The sequence below is a fragment of the Denticeps clupeoides genome, chromosome 5 (genome assembly GCF_900700375.1).
Source record: "Denticeps clupeoides chromosome 5, fDenClu1.1, whole genome shotgun sequence".
NCBI lineage: Eukaryota > Metazoa > Chordata > Actinopteri > Clupeiformes > Denticipitidae > Denticeps > Denticeps clupeoides.
The window spans coordinates 9,513,139-9,538,824 of record NC_041711.1 but is presented as its reverse complement, the minus strand read 5'-3'; the positions used below and the strand labels follow the sequence as shown (position 1 = coordinate 9,538,824).

Here is a 25,686-nt window from a genome sequence, read left to right as displayed (position 1 = left end):
TCATTTTTATATATATACATACATATGTATGTATGTACGTATCTCTCATATATATATATATATATATATATATATATATATACACACACACACACACACACACACACACACACACACACACACACACACACACACATATACATACATATACATACATATACATATATACATATACATATATATATACATATACATACATACATATATATATATATATATATATATATATATATATATATATATATAAATGTATCTCATATATATATTTATATATATAGAGTCTGAACACAACGTTCCAAGAGTGCAGTTGGTCCATTGGCTCATTTACCAGCAGCTTTAGTTATTTCCTGTCTGATTGTTTCCCCAGCACAAACCCCCTTCCCTTTTTGGTGCAGCTGGAGACCACTGGTTTCTGGTGCAGTTGCCATGGCGGCAGGTGGGGATGTCCAATCTGCAGCATTTGTCAGTCCATATCCAGCTCCATGAGTTTGTTGTTGACTCGGGGCTTGTAAGCAGCATTGCGGAAGCAGCACTGGGTGCAGATGAGGCCCAGCAGCAGAGAAAAGATGCCCATTGCCACCGAGGCGCATACCCCATACAGCAGCGGCATCTTCATGGAGTCCCAAACTGTGCAAACACAGGAACATTATCAAATGGTAGAGCGGTCCTATGCATGACTATCTTAGTTATAATTGATTCTCACGGGCATATAATTGATTCTCATTCAATGCATCCTACACATGCATGGATGCATGCACATATATGTATCTACCCTCTCACCAGTTTCCACATAAAAAAAAAAAAAAAAATCCATAATCAGGTGCAGGTACGGGTGAATGTGTGAGAGTTGGCAACCTTTTCTATATATTCACATTTTTACAACATCAACTTACCTATATGTATTGCTTTATGTTTAGGGATCCAAGAGCATTTACCAACCAACACCAAATTCCCCATCAGAAATGAGGACACGACTCTCACCGCATCATGAAGTACCTTTTTTGTAAATTTTGTACCATGGTAAGTAAATTAGACAACAAGAGGTCAAAATGAGATGCAAGCCTTTCATGTACAAGATTTGCAGCACACAGCGTGATTGTATAAAACGCTCAGTGGAACACACACACACCGAGTTTCATTAAGGGCTTCATTAAGCCCTCTTACAGCATCACAAAGCATTAGCAGTGGCTGGGATTCAGCACCCACTGCCTTAATTACCCAGCACTTCAGGGTGCTGTAAGATGAGCCTGACCCCCCAGTCACTTATTTTGTAGAGATTTAGCACAGTTGTAGAGCATGATAAACTTCTATATTATAAATGATATATTCACTGTTCACATGCATTATATCAAGTAATCAATCATTAAAGGCTAGATCTAGTTCAAATAATATATTAGGAAATTGGCAGAAATGAACATATTTTAGATAGCACTTAAAAAGCAAGTAATTTATGACTAAAGATGAACTTTAATGTATAATACAGCATTGTAAAAAGAGAATCTGGTTATCGTAGTTTGTTTGGGATGTTTTATATGCTATATTTGTATCAAATTTTCTTTTTCTTTAATGTGTAAATAATTTACAATCTATGAGGGTCTCCAGCAATCGACTTAGAAAATCTGAATGTGGAATGTGACTGTAATGATGTCCACTTACATGCAAACTTGACATTAATAAAGACTCTTGTGGAGGTGACGTCGGGCGCCTTGCTCCATGTCCCTGAGGCTGGGGAGCGGATCCATGGCGTGGCGATGCAGTGGTACTCCCCTGTGTCACTGTCCTGAACGCTGTGGATGTTGAGGATGTAGGAGCGAGGCCCTGTGCGCTCCAGGCTGCAGTCACTGCTGTCGTTGCGTGGGGTCTTCCGAACCACACCCCAGCGGTCCATGCTGGCCAGCAGCGTTGGGTGGTCTGACCCACGCAACCTAGTGATGTACCAGCGCATCTCGTACACAATATCATCTAGAGAGAAGCAGAAATGAAAGGCTGTGGCCATGATACTGTGGAAGAACTGCTGCAGAAACTGATTCCTTGGTAGTAGCCGAGTGGGTAACACACCTAGTGTGTTACACAGTGTGTAGCCAACCCACCTAGTGTACATGACTTTGGATGATGATAGGAAACTGGAGAATCCTGAAGAAATTGCACCAATATGGGGAGAGCATGCAAATTTCACACACACACACACACACACACACACACACACACACACGCACACAGGTCTGAGGCAGGATTCAGGATTCAGTCAGGGCAGTAAAAATGGGTGCAAACGCACGACTAACAAATTTTAAACAAAACAACAATGCAAATAATAGACAGGGGAAACAACCAATGACCAATGACATGGCAGGCTCACACACATGAAGACAGATTCACCCAATTATTAGGAAGACAATGTCACGTCCGTAAGATGATGGGGGAAGAAAGCGCAGAGGTGGGGCATACTGGGGAAAAATTATTTATTAACAGGGGAAACAACATGGGAGAACAAAACGGACCCACAGGTGTGTGGCGGTTGCCAAAACTGAAAACAACACTTCTCATAAAAATGTCGCAGCCCCGAATGGCTGCTCAGAAGAGCCTTATAAACTGCCGTGCTGTCATGCAGCTTGGTGCCAGGTGAGTCTCCAGCTGCACCTAATCATGACAGAGCCCCCCTCCACAGGCTACGTCCTCGGAGCCCCAGCAGTAACAAAAGCCAGAAGGCACCACCCAGGGGTGCAAAAAGCGGTTGCAGGAGGGTCCGGGACGGCCTCCCTGCGCGGGGCAGGGAGAGACGCAAGAAGCGTCAGAGGATGCCCGTAAGTACCCGGAAGGTTCGGCCCTGAATTTTGTGTGCAGGTTGGAGGGCTCCAGGCCACCATGCGGGACAATGTCTGGGAGCCAGCCAGAGGTTCCGGGTCACAGAAGGGCAGGACCTCCACCTCCTCCATTGGCGGTGCTGCTTGGGCTCCGAGGACGTAGCCTGTGGAGGGGGGGGCTCTATCACGATTAGGTGCAGATGGGGACTCACCTGGCGCCAATCTGCATGACAGCAGAATGGTTATAAAGGACTATGTTGGTCAGCCCAACAATTTATGTGGACTGTGCAACAGTTGTGTTAGTTGTTTTCAGTTCTGGGAATCGCCACACGCCTGTGGGTTTGTTTTTGTTCTCCCCCCTTTTCCCCTGTTTTCGGCCCTCGTGCCATTTTTCCTTTGTTGTGTTATTTTCAATAAAATCCCATTCCCAGTATGGGATCCCGCCTCTGCACTTCCTTCCGCCATCAGCTCAAGGACGTGACAGACAACATGATAATCCAGACCGGAACACGGTATCAAAGCACCCCCTAGTATCAGGTCTTGACACTAGTATATACTGAAATGCTAACACTAGTTGATTGCTAATATAATGCATCTAATGCATGATGTTAACATTTTTAGATATCTAATTCTTAATGAAGATATGCCAAAACACGGCTACTCATGTTAAGAAGCTATTTATTTGTGCCTTAGGATCGCTGTGAGGAGTAATAAGAATTCCCATTTTTACTCCAATTAAGCTGCTCTGAAAAAAAACATTGGATTGACAGAATAAATGTTATGTTGTTTAAACAGCATGGTGCGGCTGGTATGAAATGGGATGTGAGATATAAGGAAGAAAGCTCGGTGAGCTTTTCCAAAACAGGCAATTAGTGCAACAGCAAGACAACCCACTGCAGTCACCCACACATGATTCAAACCCCTGAATAGCATCTCTTTTTGAACACAGCCCCCCCCACATTAAAATACGGAAGGAAAGACAAAGGGAGAGAGAGAGAGACAGAAAAGAAAAGGCAGAGAAGAAAGGAAAAAATGGAGGAAAGAGAATACGAGAGCAAAGTACGACAGAACAATAGGGTGCACGAGTACAAGAAGGATGGAAGTTGGGCCCTTGCTAGTTATCCAGTTCATCTGAAAAAAAATATTACTGCTGCTCTCTGGAGCCATCAGAGGAAGAGGCATGATGGTTTTAATTATCACCCTAATGGGCTTGCTTCTATACACTGCCGAAATCCAGCCTTGCTGCACCCTCATGGAAGTCAACACCATGCATGCTCTATTTTTACTGTCCCTTCGAGGAACAAAGGACCTCTAAAGTGAAGCATATGTAAGGAAATGTAATAATAAAGTAATATATAAATTAAATATATATCAAAGCCATGTCAAGACTAGATATCTTGCTAAATTAGAATATAAAAAGGCGCTTACATGACTGTGCATGAACTGTTCATGCTCTAATGTCCTTCTGAGATCTAATTCAGTCACAAGGCCTGTCTTGGGCTAATGATGAAGACGATGATGAAGAATAAAATGGACAGGGCAGCGGTATTTATAGAGCTAATGTAGAGCCTGGGTCAAGGTCCAGTGCTTTACTGCCAGACTGGGTCCTCAGCCATGGACAGAGGGTGACAGGACCGCATTCGGGAACGGCCCCAGGGTCTCGCTGATACCAAGTGGCATTCAGATCTATTCATAAAACTTAAACTGAATGCTGAGGGTTTTTTTTGTGTGTTTGATGATACTTTTGTCGCTCTTCTGTTGGCCCTTTATTTTGAATAAGACATAGAAAGAGACACAGAGAACTGGGACAGAGACCCAGAAAAAATTCTTCCCCACTTCTCTACTGACATCCACCAATAAAAGGCATCTACTATCTTTGTCTTTGAAGTGCCTAGGGTGCATTATGGTGACATCTGCCTTAAAAGGGATATCTGATCATCATACCCTCAAATGAGAGACAGAATGCACAGAGACCACAGAGCAAAAAAAGAGAGCAGAGTCATCTAGTCTGTGTGAAAAAGGCCATGCATGCGTCCTCTAATAAAGTGTGAATGCGTGTTAATGCCATGCAGCATCTTTGTTGAACCAGGGGCCATTGATAGCTCATTTCTACGGTTTCTCCCTATCAACCCCCTTTCTACACACACCTCAAATTACATCTTTCCGTCAGAGAACAGGCCCATCAGGTTGCTAGTGGTATGCAAAGCTGCCGTAAATAATTACCAGTTTCGAACAAGGAACACTGCTGTAATCTAATCTGAAAGGTTCAGATGCATGCTTTCAGTGGAACCAACTGGGACACGCCAACACCATGACCTAACGATAGAACCGCCACCCGAAAAAGGCCGTGAGATCCTCCTGCTCAGTGCAAGAGCTGAAAGAAAGGCGCAAACCTTCAGGAGATTTCTGCTTCTAAATATAAAGTATGCTATGTATGGCAGAGATAATTAAACTGCAGGAGGAATATTTCAATGTCCACTGAGAGGCACAGTTCCTCTTCCATATCAAATCTGGCTGGGTATAGTCAGTACTGAAAAAAGTTCTGTTACATTGCTAAAATAAAGCTCAATACTCTAAGTGTTATTCACTACTCACTGTAACGTATTTACACGAGGCGTAGAATTTTATCATGTATGTAATAAAAAACGTCCAATCTGGCAAAACTGTCAGCACACCATCGATGCAGGTTTGTCAAGTTCACAAACAAGAACCGTACTTCCACCACTGAAATCTGGAAAGTCTGGTGCGGTTGTTCCTTAAAAACATTACCTTCATGGAATGAGTCAAACTCAAGTCACCTCATCACCTCTAATCTCAGATAAAAATCTTCTGTGGAGCTGAAAAAAATCCATGTACATTAAGTGCTCTGTGGTTTACCACCAAGACAGGTGCAACGTTCTCATGGCTCTAATATATTTTACCTTATATTATCTTTGTGAAGGAATTCAACTGAATTCCTAGATGTGGCTTTCCAAGATGTGTTCAGATGTCATACAACTTTGGTTCAGTCACTATCAATTCTAAAATAAAATGAGCCAATGAATAAACAAATAATTAGTGCCAAGAAAGTTGACCCCAAAAAGATACACATATTGAACACATTTAAATAATTCTGCATGGTCCATAAAATGGCAAATAAATAACTAAATCACTAAATGAATTAAATCAAAGGTTTTTTAAGCCTAAACCTACATCTTTTCCTTATAATTTTACTTTTACATTAATGTCACCTTCATTTAAATATTTTTTTATGTGAAAGTGATATGGACTGTAATTGCTTTTACATAGTTATAAGATCTAAATATAGTTAGGATATAAACGCAAGGAAGCACAGACATCTTTGGGTGGGTCGGGACAAGCCTCTATTCTCTCACTCTGAAACAATGGCACTTTTGAGGGTAATAAAAAAACTAATGAAAATGGCATTAACCAAATGTCACCATGCAGCTGGCTTTGGAGCGACTCTGTATTGTGCAGATTGCAGTTCTATGGAATTTGCAAGCAGCAAAGGAGGCATGAGCTATTTCTTGCCATGCCAGGCTACTGCAGGAAACTGTGCCATGGAGCTAACCCATCACCAAAAAAACTGGCCAGCTGCTACTGAGAAATGGGTAAAACAGCACATCTATCTACGACCCCTTAAGGACACTCAAAAGGGGCACTACATGCTATTTAATGGAACATGTGGATAATCATAGAAGTAAGAAATAGCAGCATATTACTTAAATAAAATAAATAAATAAAGTGAAGTGATTGTCACATGTGATACACAGCAGCACAGCACACGATGCACACAGTGAAATTTGTCCTCTGCATTTAACCCATCACCTTGAGTGAGCAGTGGGCAGCCATGACAGGCGCCCGGGGAGCAGTGTGTGGGGACGGTGCTTTGCTCAGTGGCACCTCAGTGGCACCTTGGCGGATCGGGATTCGAACCGGCAACCTTCTGATAATGGGACCGCTTCCTTAACCGCTAGGCCACCACTGCCCCTAATACAAACATTCAGAATACAGCTAATGATCAATACATTTCTGATCATTTAAAGTGATTTTACTATTTGTGCACTAATAATATTAAGCAGAGATGTATGAAAAGATTTTTGAGTGAGGGAGAGCCTGCCATTTCAGAGCAGATTAAACTGGATCCTGCTGAAAAGAATTTTTATGATAATCTGTTCCTTGGTCTATATGTCTTATTGAATATATTTAAGTGCAAAAGTAAATAAACCTCTCATGAACTCTCATGTCTCTCATGAGACAAACATTTCTAATAATTTAATATAAAGTGTGAGTTTTTTATGAGCAGAATTCTTTATTTTGTTCCTTTGAGCAACCTAAATGATTTAGATGCCCCATAGCTGCAAAACTAATTTGAGTATGTATGGATATATAATAGGTCTGTCGAGTGATTAAACAATTGAAAAACTGAATCACACATTCTGCAAGAAATTACTCATGATTCATTATTTGCCAAATGTGTGATTAATTAATTAATTCAGGGTCTGTGGCTTTGCGTAGCATGCAGTGCCTGTGGCACAAAAAAATGCAAGCACTAGCCATTCCAATCCATTCGTGCATCTGAACGCATCAGCTCATCAGCTAAGTCCTGAGTGAGAAACAACAGGTTGTTGCCACACATGTGCTCCCTGCCTGGCAGACACACCCACCCTCAGGCGCTGATGTGTTAAACGTTTCAAATGAATCACAATCTATTTTGACTCTTATATAATGCTAAAATAAACTATAGCTTTATTAGTTAAATGTGACATCATTGTACACGAGTGTACATTTAATGTGATTGTGTAAGCACTGCAGAAGAAGCAAAAGAGCAGCCGCCCCCACCAAAGACAGTGACATCCGCATCAGAGGCAACAAACATCTCTGCTGTTATCCTCTCCTCACTCTGAGTGAGATCATTACCCAACTGCTGCAGGTGATAAAGCTCAGTCAAGTGATTCCACCGCCTTTAACAAGCAACCTTTCCTTCAAATGAGTCGAGATGCAAACAGCGCTGCACTCTGTGAACATGCTGGCAAGCTAACAATACTTTGTAGAGTGAAGTAATGATGGTGTAGTGTGCTGTTTAATCAAGATAAATAATAATGAAAATGATTATTATTGTCATTGTGATTCACAGTGTAGCAAAGCACATGGTAACTCTTGGTGAGCAGGGAGCAGTGTGTGGGGATGGTGCTTTGCACAAGGATACCTTGGTGGCACCTTCATGGTTCGGGATTTGAAACTTCGTTTACGAGTGTGCTTCCTAACCCGCTAGGCCACCACTGCATCAATAAAAAAAACTCACGTTTAATGAATAATTCATTAAGATCAAAGTTTCAGTAATCATCCCCATAAACGTCCACCTGGGCATCCACCTTTAGACAACCCAACCCAAAAGCTTTTTACAAACTGCAACGACCCTGTTTCTTTAGTCTTGCAGTGCATTCCCGCTAATTAGATTGAAATGAAAACAATATTTGTGATTTAAGGGTGTGGGTATTCTGGATTCAGGGTACAATAACCGCAGAAACATTAAACAAGGGAAATGCCCACCAGGTCGGCTTTATTACCCTCTGTGTTTACCAAAGGCGTGCTGCCATTATTGCATGTTAATATGTTATCAGATCATCAGCTGTTGCACAAAAACGGTCGGTTCGTCCTGGACAATTTTATGAGCCTCTAAGTTTGCAAGAGCAAACGGGGTGATTACTATTATATGGAATGGGAGGAGGTTTGTCCCCAAAGTGTCTGAGAATCCTTGCTAAGATAATTTGAGTATTAAGAATAATCTCACTCTGCTTGTACTATTGCCTAGTAAGCATCAGCAGGACATGCAAAACTTGCCCTTTCCATGTGACCTTGGAACTGATTACAATTCTTAGCATTCCATATGATTATAGGTCTTTCAGGTTTTGAAGGGCCGTGTTGTTAATGGGAAAAAATGCTCGGCATGTTGAAAGCAGAGACACCATTGTCTCAACGCAAGCTCCATTTTAAATGAAAAGTGTAATTTGCCAGGGCCTGCTCAGTCTGAATTCTAATGCAGTTAATCTATGCTGACATTTTGAGTACTATTAGTGGGTGTAAAATAATATGAGAGCAGAGGTCTTGGCACTTGCCTGCATTTGGAGGCGTTCCAGAAACACTCATGAGACACGCCACCTTGGCAGTCTCCCAAGGGTACAGGCCGATGGTGCCTGAGCTGAGGGACACATCAAACGAGGGACCTGCAAGCATAGGGAGACGTCCGTTGAGATGACTGCCAGACTATCACACTGGTGATCATGGCTCACACTCATCCTCATCCAACACCCAGGCCTAGCTGAACAGTGCTTGCCAAGGCTCTGTGAGTAGATCTTAGGGGAGTTCTCCATTCAACAGAGAAATGGAGCAAGAGAGAAGAGAGGGGAACAAGCTGCCGTTTTTGAGCTTCGCTGCACTTTTTTCCCCAAGGACGAGCTACTTTGAAGCCATTATTGCCCAGAGAAGAGAACAAGCCAACAGCCCTCCACAGGCCACATTAGCCCTCTTCAACCCGCTTCCTGGGAACACAATCCACAATAGGGGATAAAACTGAGGCGAAATAGAGGTGCAGAACATGAAAAACGTGTTTCAGGACACATGGGGTGCTGGTGTTTCGACAGGGATGGCTTTTAGGCTGTGAGTTAATTCCCAAGACAGGCAACTCCCCACATCAAAGAAGGTAGAATGTATTTCATTGCGAGAGAGAGAGAGTGAGAGAGAGAGATAGGAAGAGTGGCAATAGGAAGACATTGGTGTTTCTAAGGTGTGTTGACACACATGACATGAGATTATCGAAGCCTTGGAGTGAGAAAATGCTAAAATAGCAAAAGAACTCATGGGAGTTAGAGTCACAGAGAGAAAAAAGGAAGACAGATCTACTTCCCTACTCCAATCTCAGAAAAGTTCCCTACAGAAATATGCAGTGTTGCAAAAGCAACCATTAACAACCATTAACAATGATTGTCATGGTGAAACACTGCAGCACGGCGCACAGCACAACAACAAAATGTGTCCTCTGCATTTAACCATCATCCTTGGTGATCAGTGGGCAGCCATGACAGGTGTGGACGGTGCTTTGCTCAGTGGCACCTCAGTAGCAGATCAGGATCCTGCAACCCTCTAATTACAGGGCCACTTCCTTAACCGATAGGCCACCGCTGCCCATATTGAAAATTGAAATTTCTAAGGGATCATACAATTTGGTCCGATTACATCTAGACATCACTACTCAAACATTAAGGTCTTATTGCCTTGTTATGGCTGTCAACATTAGTGAAAGCATGATTTTCAGTTTTATGAGCATATTTAGTTTGAATGAGCTGAGATAAGAGGGATTGTAAATTGAATAAATTGCTCTCTAATGTATATCATGTTTTATTTAACCGTGTTCATTATAAGGTTCTGATTCTGAAAAACTGATTTATGTTGTATTTATTGAGAGGTTATGGACTTTTGAGCAAGCTCAGTGTTTTGTTGCATTCCCATGTTTGTCATTTTTATTGATGTAGCACAGTTCTGTTCTTTGTGAAATTACAAATAAAGCATATTAAGCATATTTGTAATCCTGTGCCTTTTCTAGGGAAAGTAACTTTGAATACCACTAAGGCATTATTACAAATATGAATTACAATTGAGAACTTTTTTTTTTCTGTTGGTCATTGAGGCTTGTTCACCACTCCATTCTTCTGCACTTCCTGTTAGATGCTAACGGCATTTCATTATTCTCTGTACAATAATAATAAGGCTTGATCTAATATAATACTAATGACTGAAAAGTTGGCATCCCTATTCAATCATTACCGGTGTGCTCAAATGAGATCTGGACTTTGTTGGACTCTCCACTGACAGCTTTAGTCCAGTCTTCTTCCCCAGGCTGCTTGGTCCAGGCAGCCACCTCGCAGGTGTAGAAGCCTCGGTCTGAGACCTGGACCCCCTGCAGCCGGAAGCGGAACTCGGCCGGCCCGCTCCTCGCCAGCGTCACCGAGTCCTGCCGGCCGGGCTCGCTCCAGTCCTCCAGGCGAAGCACGGAGCTCGGGCTCAGGGAGATAATCCGCCTGCTCGGCCCCCCGATCTCGGTCTGGATCAGGACTGCCACGGAGAAGCCTGCGTCACGCAGGTTCTTGGCCACCACCTGACAGCTCATCTCGAACGTGGCTCCGCTGGACCTGGCTTCTCGAACTCGCCGGGCGACCACATTTATGGTTGGGTCTGCGAGAACATTGGAATCAAATTTTAATAATTTCATGAATAATTAATACAATAATTAACACAAGAATACAATAATATATACAGTCAATATCTACGCAGTGAAGAATGTCCAAAGGCTGAAGATATTCAGCTCGTCTAATTCACACGCTGAGGAAACAACTTCAAAGAACGGCCAAAAATAGGCCAAACCAACATCGTTATTGCGTATTTACGAAAGGGTTTCTTTTTAATGTCACAGAGACAGCGCTTGACACCAGCATAAGCTCCAGGGACAGTGACTGATTTATATTTGTGATCTAAGTAAGTGGATGTGGGGTGAAGAACGCTCCAGATTCACTCTGAAATTTTAATGTCTTTAGGAACAAGGGACCTTTGAGGATTTTAGACGAGCTCGCGACAACAAATTCCGTGTTACATAAGAGCGAAAGCAGAGCAGCTGAAGATTCTTCAGACTCATTTTCACTTAAAATACACAATTTTATCTGAAAAACTAGGAAAGAGAAGCAGCACTCACTCTTGTTGGCAAAGCCCACCCTGAGGGCGGGAGTTTGGCGCACCACCACTGCCTCCCAGCCTCCCTGGCGGGCGGGGCTCCAGGCCGTGATGACACAGGCGTAGCTGCCTGCGTCAGCCTCCGAGGTCTGGCACAGGCGGAGCTTGAAGGCGTGCGGGTCGTCGCGGGTGAGCGTGATCAGACTCGCCTCCAGTCGACCTCGATGCTGAGGGCCCGGCACGAGAACCCCGGCAGCATCCAGGGACGCGACCGTGACCGTGGTCGCCAGACTGGGGCTGTAGAGCCAGGACGCACCCAGGCGCCGGTCAAGCAGGTGGGACACGTTCGTCACGCGACACTCCAGCTCAGTGGGATCTCCGGAGAGCTGTGGTGTCACCAGGGCAGATGCCACGGCGGAGAAATCGGTGTCTGCAACACACGCAAACATTCCCCTTTTCAGAATCCTTTTACTGGCATGTGAGCAAACACATACAAGGAATTTGATTGTAGTCCATGGTGTCAACAGAATAATCGAATATCTTATATACAGAAAATTACAAAGATTACAGAATTAATACCACAAGCGTACATGAAAGTGCGCTTGCAATGTGTGACACTTCAGCCGTTTAGGAGGGTGATGGTGAGGGGAAAGAAACTGTCCAGGTCTGTCCTGGTCTAGATTGTCTGTGACCAGTGTGTGAGGGACCTGTGATGGGACCTGTAAGGTACCTTAGGGTGGTAGAAGCCTAGTGGGTAACACACATGCCTATGAACCAGAAGACCCAGGTTCAAATCCCACTTACTACCATTGTGTCCCTGAGCAGGAACCCTGAGTGTCTCCTGGGGGACTGTCCCTATAACTACTGAATGTAAGTCGCTCTGGATGGAGGGCAGGGGAACACGACTACATTTTCTGCCGTACAGTCTGATGCAGGGAATTTTAGTCTGTCTGTTGCCTCCTGCATCATCTTGGCAGGAAAATGTTCTTATGTCATGTCAGTCACCCCAAATTTTATGTGGGTGGGTGAAGGGAGACAGGGGAGAATCCATCTTAGGAGGGGAATGAATAAAAGCAGAGAGTGACAGAATGCTTCTCGGTTGGATATTAATGATCTACAATAAACACAGAAATGCAATTTTGCAGGGACAAGGTGAATTTTATTATTGATGATCATGAGGTCAGCATCCAGTAGCAGCTTTTGAATGACCAGGACACCCGTCACTCGAAACGATAACCTAGGTTTTTATTCTGCAGGTCCTGTCAGAATGGCTGTGTGGACTTCCTTCCTCACAAATACAGCATGTTCATTCAATAACAGTCTTTCGCGAGCCTCAGGAAGAGCGAGCAAGGCGGGTGGGTGAGAATAGCAGGCCGTTTACGATCTCCTTTCTAAAATGTTAATACAACAGTGTCAAGTGTTTACTGGCCTCAAGCCCAGGGACCCTCTATGGGAGGCGAGGGATTGGAAGCGCCGTAACGGCTGGGATGCCCGCGAACACACGCATCCCACAACACACACACACCTCTTACACACAGTCAGTAGCAATATATTTCAGCTGATGCACACAAACCACATGGCCGTCCATGCCTGTCCCCGGGCATATGTGGCAGCGGGCTTGCACAGGGGCCATTTGGACGTCGCCCACACTGAATCACGCTCCATCACCATCTGCCCCATGCCGCAAGAACCGGCTCACTTCCTGTTACGTGCAGAGACCATACCTACGTGCCAGACCGAGCTCCTCACCAGGGCATTTGCAATTAAAAAGCTGAGCATCAGCCATTATAAGACAACCAAGACCGACAAAGCTTCGGCAGGACAAACACAGAAGAAGACAGAGCTGTTTACTCTGTCCATAGGGATGACAGCCGAGTATCCTGGGAACCGAGTGTCTCCAAATGAGCGTTTCAGCGATAGTGTGTCCACCCCCACCACGTTGGATACTTAATCCTCCTCTTTCACTCAAAGCGAACTGGGTTTTTATCACACACTTTATCACACAAATTGGCTTGCCAGACACACTATAAACCGCCCTTCGGTTTTTGTATTCTCTTGCTCAGCTCATGGAACATGACATGGTACATAACGTGAGTGCATACATGTTCATGCTAGTAGTGTGTTGAGGAGTATAGGCAGCTCTGAGGCCAGAGGAGCATGTAGATGAAGGACCTGATGCCTCCACTGAGACATACTTCATAGCAACAACGAAAGTTGGGACAATAACGCAAGAGAAACAACCCATGTTCTTTGCAACTTTAACTTCCTAAGTGGCACAAACCTCCTGGTTCTCATGAAATCATTTTAGGGCCAAAAGAGATCCTTCGAGTTCTCCGGTTTCCAACACCATCCAAAGGTATCTACACTAGGTTGATTGGTGACTCTAAATGGACCGTAGTTGTGTGTGTGAGTCAGAGGTGTGTGTGTGTGTGTGTGTGTGTGTGTGTGTGTGGCAGCCAGGACACTGAGTAGCAGGACCAAATGGTTAAAGATTTTTTTTAAACGTCTGAATGCCTAGATGGAACATTGGACAGAGCAAACACATTTCCGAATGCTTGTTTATGTTGTATCATCTCTGTATTATCGTTCCAAGAAAGTCATAAGTCATTCATACCAATAAAAAACAGCCCTGTTTACCAGTCAAATAACTTGCTACAAGGAACAGTGCCATTTACTTCACTGGCGAGGTTAGAGGGTGATAAAAAACGGATACAGCTTGGTGGAGGTGAGGTTGGGAAAGCTGCCAGAATAAAACAATAAAAGCCACAGCCCTTTAAAACGCCTTTTATCATACGGTAGTTTGATTCCAATTCCAAGTGTTGGGAATCTGTGTACTTGATTCCAGGATTCAGTTTGACAAAACGGGTCAGTTTCCCATTCGTGGGAAAGAGAACTCCAATGAAGGCCCAAACGTTCAAAAAACACTTTTAGTCTAGAATTAATCTAGTTTATTAATCTAAATCTAGAATTAATCTACTCTAGGGTCTCTAGAGTACAATACAGTAAAATGTTTGTTTAACATAATGCATGGCTAATTCATTGTCATAACGAATATTTAACTTTAACCTTAAAACTACAACATAATGTGAGGTAATGACACTGCAATATCTAATACAAAACCGGTTTTCAGCATGCCCTAGAGGAGAATTTCAGGGAAACGCCACGCTGTGCCATAGGTCCACAGGCCAGAGGTTTCGAAACGAAACCCTTTGGTAATTTATGGGACTTTTTAAATGGCAGTGTGATGCCAGTGATTTTGCGGGAGCGCTCAGGGCGGATGTCTGACGCCACAGACAGGAAGAGCTATGGCTCATGGGGCACAAAGATTCCCGCACCTCACAATAATATGGAACAGGAGGAAAAAACAGCTCTATGAACTCTTGCTAAATGCCCCGGCTTTCTTTACTATTCCAGGCAGCTATCCACCACGGATGAGTACTGGGCGAGTAAAAGCTCAGCAGACAGTAATATCACAATCAAATCCTGGTTTTTCTACAGATATGAGAACAATAATAAGATCATGAGTATGAGTACATAAGACCCGTTGCTCTGTCAGTCTGCGTCTCCAGTTTCTCATGTTTTTGGTGTTTTACCATGCTGCCCTTACCAGCTCCTTTGGCAAATATGGAGAAGGTTTTGGGTTTCAGATGGATGAGAAGTCAACCACACGTGATCACATTCCTCACACGCCCTCCACACCCTCACACCATCTCAACACCAAACACTGAAAAAGCCACGGGACGAACACCAACCCGGACTTGAAAGCAGACAGACTCCGTGGTATGAGAGGTGGCTGAACAAAGAGAGCAGATAAGTGACAGAGCACAACAGGTCAAAGAATGTGAGATGGTGTTGTGTGCATTTGTGTGTATGTGTGATGGAGCAACACATGACAACACATGAGCGTCAATGTTGTAAACCATAGAAAGACTGAATATGCATGCATATGTATATGTGTGTAGGTATGTATGCATGTACATAAGGCCCCACTAGCAAAATAAAACTGCATTATGTAAAGATGTATTGTAGATCACGAATGATGATGATGATGGTTAATGTTTAGTTGTCGTAATGTGCTGTACTGTGATGTTATAGGCAATATAAAATGTATAGATTCCAGTACAAACATTACCAGATGTAAAACGGAGAGCATCAGCATATAGCACAAATACATTGTACTATTGATATCAATAAGAAGGAGGGGCTCTTTATGAGTCTCACTTTGAATGAAAACAGCAGTTTAATTTACAGTCTCCTTCTGTTCCCTTCTGTTAAATCACAACTACTGTTAAATGTCTGCAGTCTGCAGAGTGATGAATTATATGGAGAGTCACAGAAGGATTTATAAACTATTCAGCTTCAAACTGGGATGCAGAAGGAAGGGCACCCAGAACTGCATGTGTTAGTGTTCGACTTTTGTGTTTATGCAGGCCCTTTAATGTCACTGACACCCAGTATGGCTCCACATAGCAGGGAAAGTGACACGTCGACCCAGAATTGCCACCCGCTGGCTTTTGACGTATGGCCTGATGACAGGTCAGGTCAGTAAGGACCCATGTCTGGCACCCAAAACAGTTCATCTTTGGTCTTTGGTGAAACACTTTTCAACTATTTTCTTTTTGTTTTATTTTTTATTTTTGAACAAGATGTCAGCATTTGTGACCTTGTCTGTTATGGTTTCTAGAAAGACTAAATGATCCAGCTCCATTCACTAACTGTAGAAGGTTTTTTTATTTGTGCTGTGAAGATGTTTGAGAAGCTCCTTCTGCAAACACCATGAAACAGGATTAAGGAGGATGGATTTCCAGGATCAGTTGGGGCCATCAATCAATCTCTTGTAACTTATGATAGTTACATAAAACAAAAGGTTAGCAGCAAATTCGTCACAATTGTCTTCCTTGCTCTGGAGATTCTTATTGCTCCTTCCTCCTCCTGAACTGTTCCAGTTTAGTGTAGTGAGTTAAAAAACCACAGAGAACTGAAATTAAACAGCATGCACTCACCTAACTGGACCACCACCACTTGGACTTCATTGGACGTCTTCTCCGCTGCCTGGTACCAGCCACCACGGCTTTGGCGTACCCAGGCCCGGACCCTGCACGAGTACAGGCCTGAGCTGGACTTCTCCACGGAGGGTACCACCAACCTGAAGTCCCCCTCGCCCACGCGTCTCACTCCTACCAAATCTGAGCTGTTGGTCACCACCCCATCATGACCCATGTGGGCTAGGACATGTGTGCCATTGAGTAGCCATGTAACTTCCAGGCCCAGGGTGGTGGGGTCTTCAGCAGTAACAATGCAGGTGAGGGCCAGAGTGTCACCCAAGCTCAGAGTAGTGTTGTCTTGGATGGACACATCAAGTGACTGAGCTAAGGAAAAAGCAAAAGAGAAGGTTCAGCTGAGGCATATGTTGACACATTATACAATTTCTGTTAACTGAAGTTAAAACCATGAAAACCATAACACCTGCCACAAGGTGTCAATGCAAAGGTCTGCTCGCTCACCCACTATCCCACAAACCTGTGATCACAACTGGGACACAAATAACGAATAATTCTGTTGATGCCAGAATGTCTCTGTTATGACAACATATTACATGAAGTACTGCATCATAACATGATAAGAAGTTCTGAACATCTGAACAGCTTTTAAACTAGCCATAGGCGTAATTTGCAGGGGATTAGGGGGGTCATGACCCCTGCAAAAAAAAAACACATCCAGCCAATATACACCCCTTCAGTATAATCAAATCATTCAGATTATTAAATATATACTTGCATTAATAACATGTTAATTTTCTTTATTCATTTAATTTGCCAGCAAAATAATTGCATGTTTAGTCAACTGGTAATGGCACTCCTGCCGGTTACTTGATATTACCAAAACGCAATCCCGTTTTGGTAATATTTTTCCTTTTTTGTGTCGTCTGTTTTTTGAGATGATTAAATATTCATCACGTCATGGGCTTCCTAAACATGTGATTGACCGGTGGATTTTTTACAAAAAAAAACAGCATTCTGGCATTTACACCATTTTATTGTTAAAATTATGTATTTTATCGCTCTGTTTTAGAGGTGAACATTTTTAAGAGGTGAACATTTGCAATTCTGCACATTCCTGCCCCGCCCCCCCGTTCATGCACGCTGAACCCCCAATATTAGACCCAATGTTACGCCCTTGAAAATTGCTGCCTCATATTGTGCAGGTTCCCCTAACCTGAAAAGACCCTACAAGACCTCTGAACTTGTCCTGTGGTGTCTCGCAAATTTGGACAGGAATTTATTGCCATGTTCGTATGTCCTTTGCCACAGAGGGGTGATGTGGTGGAACATCTACACAACCGCAGAACCCAAAGTTTTCCCAAAGTTTGTTTTGTCTAACAATGTGACTGTTGTGACTGTTGCCTTTATCACATAGAGAATCCAGCCCAAATCTTTCACAGTGAAATCAATGCTGAGCCACGTTCGTTGGTCCACTGGTTGTCCTTCCTTGGAGGTATGAACCACTGTGTACCAAAAAGTGTTTTGGAGATGCATTGACCCACTTCACCCTTGTCAGCTACTTGTCCACCTTCCCTCCCAGACCCTTCAGATGCTGCCTAATAGATCTCACCTCATAACATATTAATGAGTGTCACATGGGTGGTTTTAATGTTGTGGCAGACCTTCATTTGTCCTTCATTGACAGCGCTGTTGCAACAGAGAAGAGCAGATAGTCTTAACAGTAGAGGAATTCTTCTATCTGCCCCCGTTTCTGTAGGCTGCCCTTTTCCAAACTCGCTGTTTTAATTAAAAAGCTCTGCTGCGTTGACAGCGTATGGGAGAGGGCGAGGAATATCCCCAGCAACCTCTGCTCAAACATATCTATCAGACAGGGAGGAGAGAGACGGGGCCCACTTGCAGACAGCAAACAGGAGGAGACAGTACTGTGCACACATGCATATGGAGATAGGGCCTGTGAGAATATGTGCGACCTCCCCACAATGTAATGCCAGTCTACACACACACAAACATACATACAGTTGTGTAGACATAGATGCTTCATATTAGCTTCATATTAATTACTTCATGTGACAGTATTTATGTATGACGGTATTCATACAGAACTCTCATTTGAAATTATGATCACCGTCCACACTCACAATATCTTAAAAGCCTGTGTCACACACTAACCAGCCATAATATAAAGATGGATGAATACCATCGATTCTCTCATATCAGTGGCACCTGGCTGTAGGTGCGATGTTTTATGCAGCAAGTAAACATTTTGTCCTTCAAGTCGATCTGTTGGAAGCAGAAAATTGGACAAATCTGAGAATTTGACTCTGATAAGGGCTAAATTGTGATGGCTAGTGGCTAGACAAGGAAGGAAAGCTGGTGGGCCGGCGGACAGGGTGACGAGGTTCAGCCCTATTTCCTGATAGCACTGCCCTTTTTGGAAGGATAAGAATGGGAACACAAGAATATGTTTATGATGTCAGTTCAACTGAACCTCTGTAGGACGGAGGTACCAACTTACAGGACCTGCTACTAGATCTGCTACTGACATCTTGGTGCCACAGCATACCTTAATGGGAGTCCATGCCATGATGGGTCAGGGTTGGGATCTGCGCAATATAAGCCAGGAGGTAACGACGTTATCTAAATTATATCCCGGCACCAACCTGTGGGCGTAACAGCAACTTGTCCCAAGTCCACACTCTTCTCCTGCAGTCTGTACCAGGCTCCCCCAACCTCTCGGGTCCACTCCCCAACTGTGCAAACGTACATCCCCTGGTCTGTGGGCAGCACTCCGGTCAGCACCAGACCACAGGAGCCCCTATGGTGCAGGTCCAGACGGAATCCACCATTGGCATAACGTTGTGCTGAGCTGCCAAGAACAGACACAGTCCCCTCTGGGCCAAAGGTCAGGAGCTCTTCAAGAAGTGAGGACCCTTTCTTCACGGACCAAGTGAATGACAGTTGTGTGCCTGCAATAGAATCCCAGGAGGCATTGCAGTACAGGTCCACAGACCCGCCTTCAGTCACCACTGGCCAGGGGATGTCAGAGGTCACAACCAGGCTGTCAGGGATCACTGTAAATAAACCAGAGACAAGGTCCAAATATTAATATTATAAATTTAATCACACCTCCAGGATGCTTCTCTGTATATATTAGATATAACATATATAGATTCATATCTGCAATAGGTCCAGACACACACAGGAAAAGGCAACCACAGGAATGTAAATTCTTAATATATTAAGTGTTAAAATGTCTATAACATCCCAACTTGCAGACAGACATAACTCCGAAAAAAAACTCAGCCTTAAGTTCTTAAAAGTTTTGGGGATGCCTTTGGCATTCGCCAGTAACCCTGAAGCTAAATGAGACGTGACATGTAATCATAAAAAAACAGGTGAATGTTGTGTTCAAGCCACAGAGAATGTGCAGAGAAACAGTGACCGAGGCAGTAACATGGAGTCATGAGTTCATAAAAAGGGCTGGGAAACTAGAAATATTCAGAAAAACCTGTTTACATGTTTGCCATTTTTGCCATTTTTAAATTTTTACTTCCGATATTTGTTCCTGACTGTTTAGAGCTCAGTTTTGTTCTCAGTTTGGCTTTGCTTCTGATCAGCAGTCTAAGGTGCCATGGTGCATGGTGAATGTAAGCAGAACAAGAAAAATAATAATAACAAAGTTAAAATGTTCCCCAATTGTTGAATTGAAAGCAACTTTCAATTGCATGATGGTTTCTCTATATATGTGTGTGTGTGTGTGTGTGTGTGTGTGTGTGTGTGTGTGTGTGCGCGCACGTGCGCATGCATTTAATCTGCATGTTCACAACGTGTCACTTTACGGCCACACATAAAGTTTACTAAAACTATTTGACAAGTGACATCAATATTACACTCAACACTCTAACCAGTGTGATTACAGTTCTCCTTTAATGGGAAAAGCGCATAGAGCACCAACCACACACACACACACACACACACACACACACACCTGTCATCTGGTAATCTGTGTGGTTTGTACAAAGGATCAGGTGCAAAATAAGCATCAGACCTCAAAAATGTGCTCCGGTGAAGACCCACATGGTAGCAGAGAGAGCAGAGAGTAAAACATCACTCATGCCTGCTAAGCACACAACATGCCCACCAAAGCCCAATTCATGTCAAATAAATCGCACCGACGTCACCTTCAGGAAATCGGTTAAGGAGCTGAGTGGGCCTGGTGGCCTGGTGGCCTGCTGGGTTGGTGGCTGGAGCCAAGGGGCTCTGGACAGCACGGCACAGTTTTTATTTTTTCTCCAGTAGCCAAAGGAAGGAGTCATGTGGAAATAAATGACAGGGCAGTCCGTCCAGTCAACCGCATTATGCAGTCGGCTCAGCCAAGAGGAGAACTAATGATCTAAAGTGGCCAGCTGAATAAATCCGGCACGTTAACCGGCCTGACCCCGGCATCATATCCATTAAATAACACTTTGGCCCAAATCTTAGCTGCTGCTTAGTATGTCATCGCCTATCTCCGCTGGCATCTTTAGATGGGTTTTTAAGTGGATGCCAAGATGTAGAACATTTTAAAGTAGTTCTAAGTAAAACAATTCTAAATGATTATACCGTGAACACTATATTTTTGTCTATAAATGTTTGGGAAAGACACATTTAAATTTCATGCAAAAAGATTGGGATTAAAAAAAGAATACAATAGGACCATCCTAATATCTAGGCCATTTGTGTGTGCAAGTGGCCTTCAGTGACGTCACATCATCCCTCTCCGGGAAATTCTCAGGCCAGCTGGGATAACAAATAAATAGGAAAGTATCGATGGTTATATTTAATTAGAAAAGAGTGTTGCTGTGCACACACACATACATCTGGTCCCCGATTTCTGATTCCCTGCTTCTTTTTGAAGACCTGGGGACATGCACACGAAATCTCTCACCTCTGAGCTGCACGTCTGCTTCGTAGTTCCCGGTGACTGACTTATCCGTGCTGGGGGTCCTGCACCTATAGACGCCGTTGTCCGTAACAGCCGCCGCCTTAATCGTGAGCTCCACTTTATTGTCAGCCAGCCGCTCGATGCTTATGTCCCCAGAGGCCACGCGCTGCCTGAAGGACGCGTCTGAGAACGACGAGTCGAAGGTGGAGATGACCTGGACCGGCTCAGGATCCGCTAGTGCCAGCCAGTCAAAGTCCTGCTCTCTGGGACCTTCATAGTCTGTGACGGTGCAGGAGATCGACACAGACTGTCCCTTCACTCGGGTCAGAGGACCAGCAGGTACGGATACCAGTCGGCCTTGGCAGACGCCTGAAAAAATAACCACATCAGGAGCAGTTAGACTTTGTGTTTGGGAAAATTGACCATAATACTGAATATTAAAAATGCATAATGTGTGGAGTTTGTCGGCATTCGACTAGAAGCATCACGTTACCCCTAGATTGCGTAAATGATGCCTGATGCAGACAATCAAAGCAGCACTGAGGTTCTTTTATTTAACTGGTTCTGCCACTTTCTAACCATGGGAATAGGCAACCACAAAACCTGCCTGAACAAAGAAGAGCAGGAGAAACTTCCAGAAAACCCCGCACAGGCGCGTCACTCTGAGCTCATGCCTCCTCTCACCTCCCAGACCACAAAAAACCCACAAGCACTCTGAAGCAGGTCTGATCAACAGATGCACAGAGCCGCTACTAACCACAGGAAACACTGACAGGTCTGGCACAAACAGAAAAAACAAGTGGTTTCGCAACATAAAGATGTCCTGAGAAGAACCTGTTCAGCCATGCTGATGCATCATTTAATGTAATTTGCCAGCGTGTTAAATTTGTAGTTTGATTCACACAAGCACAAGGCGGCCAATAAATGTATAACACATAAATATGCACTTTGAGGGAAGGGTGCACTCATTTTGTTTCCAAGATTTCAACCTCTGAATCATTTCTTTTTTTTTCTTCTGTGCTTTTTCATTTAAAAAGTTCACATCAAGAGATTTTAAGTGACATCTGTTTGATCCAAAATGTCACGTACATGGCAAAGTGTCCTGATCAGACACTGCGGTGATATTCTGGAAGCGCTATACTTCACTTTACTTTACTTTATTTAGCAGACGCTTTTATCCAAACGGACTTACAAGAGGAAGACACCAGCAATTCTCGTTCGATTTCTATAGAATATTGAGTTTACAAATTAAGAGCCCTGATAAGGCTCAACTTGTCAGCGAAGAGCATGCTCAGAGCTTGTTAAGTGCTAGACGCTTAAAAAATAATAATGATAAATAAAAAAATGATAATGTATAAATACATTTTTGTATTGTTTTGTGCAATGTGTACGCCTGTGCGTGTGTAAGTGTTAGATTTGTCTGTAATACTTTTTGAACAAGAGGGTTTTAAAAAGCGCTATACAAGACACGGAGTTAAACTGCAGATTGGTCCCGAGGTGACAGGGATCACACGTGACGTATATGGAGAGAGTCTCTGGAAGGCTGTGATGTACAATGTTCTTCTACCGCGGTTTTTGATAAGGATTCGCTGCTTTACTTCACAGATTTACAGATCCACAGATTCCCTTAATCTCCTTTTCCCATCAGGAAATAACTTACCATTCATCAAGCTCATGACAAAATGCACCCCAGTAATCACCTGTTTTAATACAGCTATGGGCCTAACAAACGCGTTCCCTGAAGCGAAAGTGATTGTTTTTTTTTAGGCCACTTTTAACCCACCACCGATTCTGGATTCAGACCCGCAGCCTTCCAGATACATGTCCTTACTTCCCTTGCCACTGGGCCACCGCTACATTTACAGCATTTATCAGACGGCCTTATCCATCAGTAGTGACAGGGACAGTCCCCCTGCAGCAGCTCTGGGATAAGTGCCCTGCTCAGGGACACAGTGGCAGTAAGTGGGGTTCTGGTCCATACGCGAGTGTGTTACCCACTAGGCTGCTACCGCCCACCACCACCACTGAAACACACCGGTACAGCCCGGCAACAATCAGCCACAGAGCCATACTGTTCAGGCCACGCTGTTTACGAGGACGGTTTCACACAGTTTACACACTTCCCCGAGTGTGAAGGGACAGGAAGCGCGGGACGGCTCAACAAACGCCATGTAAGGAATAAACAAGAGCAATATTTACACCTGCTCAAGAGGGGGGGGGGGGGGGGCACTGGGGCCGTGCCAGTCCAGCACACACACACACACAGCAGCAAACACACAAATACTCTGGTGCAATTTAACAGGTAAGAGGCACACACACACACACACACACACACACACACACACACACAGCAACAAAAACACAAATACTCTGGTGCAATTTAACAGGTAAGAGGCACACACACACACACACACACACACACACAGCAGCAAACACACAAATACTCTGGTGCAATTTAACAGGTAAGAGGCACACTCACACACACACACACACACACACAGCAACAAAAACACAAATACTCTGGTGCAATTTAACAGGTAAGAGGCACACACACATTTACACACACAGACATACACAGCAGCAAACACAAATACTCTGGTGCAATTTAACAGGTAAGAGGCACACACACACACACACACAGCAACAAACACACAAATACTCTGGTGCAATTTAACAGGTTAGAGGCACACACACACACACACACAGCAACAAACACACAAATACTCTGGTGCAATTTAACAGGTAAGAGGCACACACACATTTACACACACAGACATACACAGCAGCAAACACAAATACTCTGGTGCAATTTAACAGGTAAGAGGCACACACACACATACACACACACACACACACACACACACACACACACACACACAGGTTCTCTCTTCTTCTTGCTATGTGAGGAGTTTTAAAATCGTCACCAGAGTGTGTGACCCACCTATACAGGGAATAATTATTAACCTCAGTTTCAGTGCCACCCTCGCCACGTCGCCGCCTAATACTGTCACCAAGGCTCCCTTTCTGTCACACACCAGCGCGCGTAATGTCGTGTAATGTTGGACTATTGAACTGTTCGCGCCGGGAGAAACTTACCCCAGAATAAAGACGCACAGCTCAGCATTTTGACCAGGGTGCCCATGCTCACGGTGCGGGTGTCCGGCGTGCCGGTGTCGCGCCGCGGTCCGCTCGGGCTGCGCGTTCCCGACGCTACGCGCGCGCGCTGACGTCTGCGCGCTCCCCGCTCGTGAAGGGCGGCGAAATGACAGCGTGTCGCGCGCCGTCCGTCTGTAGGGATGGAGGGAGGCGACAAGACGCTCGTTTCGCGTGTCCCCTCTGGTTATTTTAATCATTCTGGCAGGGAGCACCTTTCTGGTGCCCTCTAGAGTAGCAAAACGTGCCCTTCCCGTGACTGTCCCTTTAGTGTCGCCTGTATGAAAGTGAAGTGATTGTCATTGTGAGACACTGCAGCACAGCACACGGTGACACAACGAAAGGTGTCCTCTGCTTTTAACCATCACCCTGCGTGAGCAGTGGACAGCCATGAACCGGCAACCTTCCGATTACGGGTCCGCTTCCTCACCTTATATGGTGTCTCACAATATGCCACCACTGCCCCTTTCCAGCGGAGAAGTGCTCTTCCAGGGGATAAAATGTGATGCAGCGATATTGCTGGTGTCCTTACACATGACAAGGTGCCCTGCCGAGAGACCATCTACATTAGAAAACTGCGAGGCACTAAGCTGCTGTGAAATTAAATGGGCCATGGAGCCCCCATCTTGTCGTAGGTGCCCTTTTTTATTCGTCCGCTCCTGCCCTTCAAACAGCCTGACCCCACCGCTGGTTAATGATGTGTAGCCTATGAGGCATAGAACCAGAAATAGTTCTACAAGCAGAGTAGGTCAACGCCCAAATCAAGAGGGCAACGCCCTTGAATGAACGCAGTGTGTTTCGGGACGACATCCAGCCAGTTTGTACTGTGCACCATCCATCACTTTATCGCTGATCGATGTCCGATCACACGACAGTTGCTGGTTGGATATTGAGTATGATCGTGTCGTCACCTCCCTCTGCTGATCTTGCCTATGACCCAGAAGAGTACAAAGTTCCAGGTTCGAACCCCAGTAACTACCATTGTGTCCCTGAGCAAGACACTTAACCCCGAGTGTCTCCAGGGTGGGACTGTCCATGTAACTACTGATTGTCAGGCGCTCTGGATGAGGGCAAAATGTAA

At 44.3% G+C, this 25,686-nt stretch overlaps 1 protein-coding gene across 1 annotated transcript; it reads right to left on the bottom strand.

Annotated features, from left to right (window-relative positions):
* Positions 1 to 226: 226 nt before the first annotated feature.
* On the bottom strand, positions 227 to 25,154 carry ptgfrnb (prostaglandin F2 receptor inhibitor b). The gene is made up of 10 exons (XM_028982013.1): positions 25,036 to 25,154; positions 24,549 to 24,882; positions 21,456 to 21,821; positions 19,189 to 19,599; positions 16,529 to 16,894; positions 11,548 to 11,955; positions 10,626 to 11,033; positions 8,921 to 9,028; positions 1,657 to 1,962; positions 227 to 627 (listed from the first exon to the last, which is right to left on the bottom strand). The coding sequence occupies exons 2-10, from the start codon at positions 24,592 to 24,594 to the stop codon at positions 464 to 466; spliced, it is 2,583 nt and encodes an 860-aa protein (XP_028837846.1). The 5' UTR covers positions 24,595 to 24,882; positions 25,036 to 25,154; the 3' UTR covers positions 227 to 463.
* Positions 25,155 to 25,686: the final 532 nt, after the last annotated feature.